The 6,753-nt window shown below is 40.2% G+C and overlaps 1 protein-coding gene across 1 annotated transcript; it reads right to left on the reverse strand.

The window, feature by feature from the left end:
• Nucleotides 1–1,967: 1,967 nt before the first annotated feature.
• KCNG1 (potassium voltage-gated channel modifier subfamily G member 1) lies at nt 1,968–6,069 on the reverse strand. Its single transcript, XM_015819290.1, has 2 exons — nt 5,314–6,069; nt 1,968–2,738 (listed from the first exon to the last, which is right to left on the reverse strand). The coding sequence occupies exons 1-2, from the start codon at nt 6,067–6,069 to the stop codon at nt 1,968–1,970; spliced, it is 1,527 nt and encodes a 508-aa protein (XP_015674776.1).
• Between the last annotated feature and the right edge of the window lie 684 nt (nt 6,070–6,753).

Genomic DNA, 6,753 nt, shown 5'->3' on the forward strand with positions numbered 1-6,753 from the left:
TTGCTGATTAAAAAAAATGGCAAAATTTTAGATTGTTGTCAGTCTGGGTAGTAATCTACCCAGACTGTTATCTGCCTAGTTTGACAAAATTGCACAAGACCTTTGTACCATGGTTCGTTTTAATACCAATTTGCTCAATAAGTAATGATGGCTGCATTCACATAGAATACCAAAGCATAAATTATGGTTCATAGACCAAAATGATTGGCTTCATAGATCACATTAAGCCACAATATTATTACTTTATGTATCATGCATAAAACCAGCCCTAGGGCATCAGCTAGGCTATCTGAGCAGAAATAGTTTATTGAATGCGAATCTGCATCGCAAAGGCACATGTGATGAAGTCATGTGAATTTTCTCACCGGAACCAGATCCAGCTTTTGGGATGGGGGGAGGAGTTGGGGGATGGAGAGGGAAGATAGTCTTTTGCTTATGGCCAAGTCATACTATAGGTTTCACCAAGCACATAGTTTAATTCAGGCCAAGAAAGACGCTGTTTCATATTATTGCAAAACAAGCTGCTTTATGCTGGTGTGCATTACACCCAAATGAAAAAGCTTATTACATAGGAAAGATCCTTAGCTGCTTTTTAGTGTTCTATATGTTTTGTTTATTTTGAAGCTTATTGTACTAGGAAAAGGCAAAGCAGGCAGCAGAAAGCCATTATGTCTTATTAATGGGAAACCTACTGAGTTGCTTCCAGTAATTATTACTTCTGCTCCTCTAAAGGCGTTATCATCAGTGGCAAGCTAACATTTTTGGCAACAAAGCTAGATTTGATATTTTCTTCTACCCATTTTTTTTTTAAAAAAAATACTCAGCAACCATGAGATGATAGCTGGGAAAGTACTGTATAATATTTCAAAGCACACTTGCTTGTTTTGCAAATTCCTACTTTCCCTTTACTATGAACACTAGAGGGAACAGCAGGAAACCATTTCTGGCTACTCCACCATAGTCAGTATCCAAGAGACAGTGAATGAGAAACTCTACAGTACACTCATTCATAGGCTGATGAGCATGAAGGGCACTGAAAGGTTTAAAGGGCCCTAGTTCCAACCAATCCAAGAGGAAATTGTGCAAATAGAAAACTAAGTTCCAGTGGCAGACATGATGGAACTTATAACCTGATTATACAAAATCTCCATGAAAACACTTTTGTTTATCCCTCTCTTGAAGGAAAAGTCACCCATTAAAAAAAAAAACAAGCTGCAAGTAATCATGTGGCTGCTTAGGAACCAGCTTTGTGCTGTTATTTAAATGATGCCTGGAAAAAAAAAAGAGAAACATAATAAAGTGATTTATTCTCATGATCTGTATCTGTTTAATGGGTTCTGCGTTTGAAGCTTAGGATGTCAGCAACTGAAAGAGTGAGATGGAGAGATCTCTCTGCACTCTGGAGCAAACACTAACAATGTACTTTTTAAAAACAGAAGTTACCTTCTCTGTGAGTGCAACACAAACTGTTCACTCCACTACAAATAATGGAGTTATACACCCAAAAATTCAATTGGATCTCCGAAAGGTTAAAGTTTACATATCTTGACAGAAATGAACAACAAAACTCAATTAACCAAATGACCAAACTGTTACATTCACCGTCGTTTTCTAGGGAAATGGCTCATTTTGTTATATTACAAATGGAATATTTGCAGCCTGTGTGTAACTCTACACTCTTCTCCTTCTAGCCAATAATGCTCATTTTCTTTTCCCTTTCAAATGGCTTTGTGATCTTATGAAGAAGTCACTCCTCCTTTGTGGAGTCTGCCCAAAAGCAGTAATCTTATTTCAAGTCCTAATAATAGTGTGGATATGCATAATGGTTAAGTTCTCACTGTCAACATGGCTATAAGCCTTTTGCACGTTGTTTGTACAATAGGTTTCCCAAGTGCCTCCAGACGCAAATGCCAAGAGGAAAGCTATTCCTGCTTCCCAGCAACAGGCAGACGTAGAAACTTCCGTTATCAGACATTGTCTCTGGTCTCTGAAGACACATTCGGAAATATGTTGCTCCCTTGTGATGCATTGCTTAATTGGGATTTGGTTTTCATTAAGAACTGGGCCCTCCTGTACATAATTCTCTCTTGCTCTTGCTTTAGCTCAATGTATGAACGAGAAAATGTGTGGAAGATGGAAGTGACAGGAAAGGCCATGAGAAGGATGCCACTCAAGATGCTGCTCAGAGCCACCACTTGGCCTGGGATGCTTCTAGGTACCATATCGCCGTAGCCCACTGTTGTCATGGTGATAACGGCCCACCAATAGCAAGCAGGGATACTGGTGAACTCCTGAGAGTCTGCCATCTCGTTTTCAATCACATACAAGAGGGGAGCAAAAAGTGCAATGGCTACACAAAGGAACAGCAGCAATAGTCCAAATTCACGTGTGCACCTACGAGCTGTGAGTCCCAGGGTCTGCAGACCTAGTGAATGCCTGGCGAGCCGCATGACATAGAGAATCCTCAAGGCACGGAGTATACGGAGCACCAGGCCTACCTTATCCAGGTAGATGTTGCCAGAGCTTGGCTTTTTATTACTACTCACTGAAGCACTGTCTAGTAGCAAAGTGATATAATAGGGCAGGATGGCAATTATATCAATTAATGTCAGAGGGTGCCGCAGAAACACAAATTTGCTTGGTGCCTGGATGAATCTCAAGAGGAATTCCAAGGAAAACCATCCGACGCAGACTGATTCCACAATGAAAATGTTGTAGCACATTTGAGAACATTCACCCTGGAGTAGGAGGGAAGGTGACACCGTATGAGCATCATGTCACTTGGCAAATGTCACAGAAACAGTTCACAAAGAACAGAAAAATTATCCAACTGCCGCAAACCAAGGCATACTTAGGTCAGTGGAGTGTCAATTATTTCTTACATGGTCTGTGAAAAAAAACATGATAGCAAATTTGACTGTTGCAAATACAATGGACAGATGACATCTACTCCCTTCCCTCCCTCCAGCAGAACAGGGGCCAGGCAGCCTATAATATAGAGCAGGAATTACAAGAAGAGGTGTAAAAGGGTTTGAATATTATTTCTACATAGGCAATTTGCTCTTAAAACAGAGTAGTCGCTAGAATTCTTCTTTTTTACTTTACTTCAACAAACATTACATACCAGCGAGATTGTCTGGTTGGCTGTATTCCTGTCTCTGTAGTAAGATAAGTAGTTTATTTCATCATATTTTCCAGAAACAGAGCTCATCGTGAATTTAAAACAATCTCCCTGCCAAAAAGCAGTTTAGAATGCAACAAAAATTCAAACAACAAAACCAAACCACCCCATCTTATTTACTTCCCTTCTCAACAAATGAATCTACAGTGATTCTCCCATTCTAAAATAGCATTAAGTGGGGATAGAGAATTTAGTTTTTCCAGTAAATGCAGTAATTCTGTATGACATCTTTGCTACAGGGTGCTTTCTAACAATCGTGGCAGATCCCCTCATATTTCTCTGATTTTATCCAATTCAAACAAGTAGAATTGTTTGGATCTTTTCTCCATTTATATTTTCCTGATTCCCCTGGAAAGACTGTTTTTAATATTCAGAAAATAATTCCAATCCAAGATTTTACTTTTTTCTTAGACCACTACATCCTTTCAAGAAAATTTACTACACACTACCTTATTCCTTACTATAATTTAGCTACACTATGTGTTAATTAATAGTAATAACACTTAGACTTACACGCTCCTTCACAGTGCTTTACAGCCCTCTCTAAGTGGTTTACAGAGTCAGACTATTGCCCCCCAATAATCTGGGTCCTCATTTTACCAAACTCGGAAGGATGGAAGGCTGAGTCAACCTTGAGCGAGAATTGAACTGCTGAACTGCTGGCAGCTGGCAGTCAGCAGAAGTAGCCTGCAGTACTGCATTATAACCACTGCACTACCACAGCTCCTCTTATGCATATCTCCATTCCCTCACTTCCAATCCCCGTCTATTGGAAATAAAATTTAAATTAGATTGAAAATTCCTTTGAAGACCAGTCACATTTGTCCTTGTATAGTGCAACAGGCAAAATAAACAACTGGGTCTAGCAACAAATATCCAGCACCAAAATTAGCAAAATATGTTACAGTACATGCTGAATACAGTAGGAAAAAAGCACAATACTTCAGTTTCTATTGTACCATTTCTCTAAGAAGCTTAAAACTGCATCAATGAGTCATCCTTCATTTTACAATCCCAATAACTTTGTGACAGATTAGGCTGAGATAAAGTGACTGGCCCAAACTCAAAATCCAAAATTCTTTGTTATTTGCAAACCCTCTTTAATGTTAAAATATATATTAATATTGATGTTACATCCCTTGAATTCTTCTAGCAGCATTTATTAATGCAGAATACTTTAAGCAACCTTGGTATGTTAATGTTTACTAATCTTATTGTTTCTAACACTCTTATATATAATATTGAATGTGAAATATGAAAAATGCTATCAGACAAAATGCTAAAATCCATAATTTATATTGATGGATAGAAGCAAACTCTTCATTCTGTTTTTAAGGCTTTATTAAATGAGCTGCATTCTTTTAAAAAAGCAGTTCTGAATGAACTCTCCTTCAGGATGCATGTTGGCTTCGCTTTGGCCTTGCTCTTCTATCAAATGCTCCAAAACAGCCCCAGCATTTCAGGTGAGGATTTCTAGTATTCCACTGAATGGCAGTTAAGTACTTCTATTATCAACACACCTGAATCAAGGTGAGAACCGTGAAGCAAAAGTGGAAACCAAAACTCAGTTCAAAAGAAGTACATTCCCCAGGGAAGTGGGGGAGAAAAGAGGTAGCCCACCACAAAAATGCACACTTGCACCTATTGTAAATCTATCCACATTCATCTAATAGATAAGTAGTCCTCAACTTAACAATAGTTCATTTAGTGACTGTTTTAGCCCCTCGGCCCTTAATCATCTTTGTTGGTCTCCTCTACACTCTTTCCAAGGTGTCTATGTTTTTTTATTTCATGGTGACCAAAACTGGATGCTATATTCTAGGTGTGGCCTTACTAAGGCTTTATAGAGCTGTATTAACACTTCACATGATCTTGATTCTATCCCTCTATTAATGCAACCTAGGATTGCATTGGCTTTTTTGGCTGCTGCCACACACTGCTGGCTCATATTTAGTTGATTGTCCACTAGCACTCCGAGGTCCCTTTCACAGTTACTATGACCAACGTCATTGCTTGCACAAAAAGAGGATTCAAAGGGTGAGCAACACTTTTATTCCCCGCAAAGAGAATAATTCCAGATAATGAGATAATTTCAGGTAACTGCCTTCCCCCCCCTCCCCCTGACAACTTACGCGTTCCTCTTCTTCTCGTAACCCAGGCATGGTGCTGATAGACAGATTAACTGCTGTGATTGTCACAAAGAGGACCGATAAACAGGCAAACACTTTCCCCGGGATACCTGACTGAGGCTTCTCCACCATGTCCTGTAACCTTTTCATGCACCGGCTGGCTTTTGGCTCTGCTGTTTCAGAGGGGTTTTCGCAATCAGTGAACTCGTCCTCTGGTTCGTTCATTTCTGCAAATTCCTCCATCTTCTGGAGGTATCTTCTCTTGCAGCACCACTCTAGGCTGTTCTCCTCAATGCCCCAGTAAAGCAGCTCTTCCTGGAAGGAGAGGGCGCACATCTCCCTCAAGAGCCGGAGCTTCCCTGCCTGCAGAAAAGTCAAGATGGTCCTAAATGCTCCTGGGTTGCGATCAAAGAAGAACTCGTTGCAAGTCACATCATAATCGTCACAAATATTGAGGATATCATCAAAATTGTTGCAGAATTTTAGCTGTCCCAAGCGAGTCATGGGGAACTCATCAAGAGTGGTCCAGGGGAGCAAGTATTTAAAGCCACCCACGTTAATGATGATATGGTGTTTCCTTTCTTCTGGGCAAACACTTTCATAGAGGTCTTTGCCAGGGTGGAGACGCTTGGCTCTTTGGTAGAAGACCCCTTTGAGAGTTTCTCTTTCAGCAAAGAAAGGGTGGTTGAAGGAGGCTTCTGAAGCACAGCTGAGGGCACTGTAGTCATAGTCTGAATTTTCTCCTGGGAGAAGAGTCATCTTGATCACCGGCTTACTTCACATCACTTTAGGGCTCCAGTTACAAATTTCTAAAATGAAGGGGGAAAAACAAAGTATCAGTTCATGTCTGTACCTCATACGATGTTGGGTATTGGGGAAGGGGGGGAAATAATCTGCATGGGATTTGCACAAGAACCAAAAAATAAAAATTAAACAATGGAAACAGCCAACTATTGGAAATTTCTACATCCTCCTTCCAGTTATTGTTATTGTTGCTTATTGAAATCTCGCAAGGCCTCATGTAAAAGTCATGAAGATTCGTGATTCATGAGATTCCACCTATTTTTATTATTCTATTTGGAGTTCATGGATACTTTGGGGGATTATGGAAACTCTGGCACCACCATTGCAATCTGGCAGATCACTGATATACGCGTAGTATGAAATGGAAATAATTTATAGAGGTAAAAGAAGTCTTTGCAGACTTTACTCCGCTAGTTGTTGGTGACTCTAGGGGGCAGTGCTCATCTCACTTTCAATTGAGTCAGCGCTGTCTGAAGACATTTCTGTGGTCATATGGCCAGCATGATGTCATGGAATGCTGTTACCTTCCCACCGAAGTGGTACCTATTTATCTACTCGCATTTGCATGTTTTCGAACTGCTAGGTTGGCAGGAGCTGGAGTGACGACGGGAGCTCACCCTGTCATGTGGTGCTCAGTTC

This window comes from Protobothrops mucrosquamatus, unplaced genomic scaffold, assembly GCF_001527695.2.
Source record: "Protobothrops mucrosquamatus isolate PMUCROS unplaced genomic scaffold, P.Mucros_1.0 scaffold888, whole genome shotgun sequence".
Lineage (NCBI taxonomy): Eukaryota > Metazoa > Chordata > Lepidosauria > Squamata > Viperidae > Protobothrops > Protobothrops mucrosquamatus.

Bases quoted from the DNA above. Each gene is read 5' to 3' on its own strand.
- KCNG1 (XM_015819290.1), bottom strand. From the start codon at position 6,069: ATGACTCTTCTCCCAGGAGAAAATTCAGACTATGACTACAGTGCCCTC. The intron at 2,739-5,313 runs GTAAGTTGTCAG...CTCCTACTCCAG, and splicing joins TACGAGAAGAAGAGGAACGC to GGTGAATGTTCTCAAATGTG.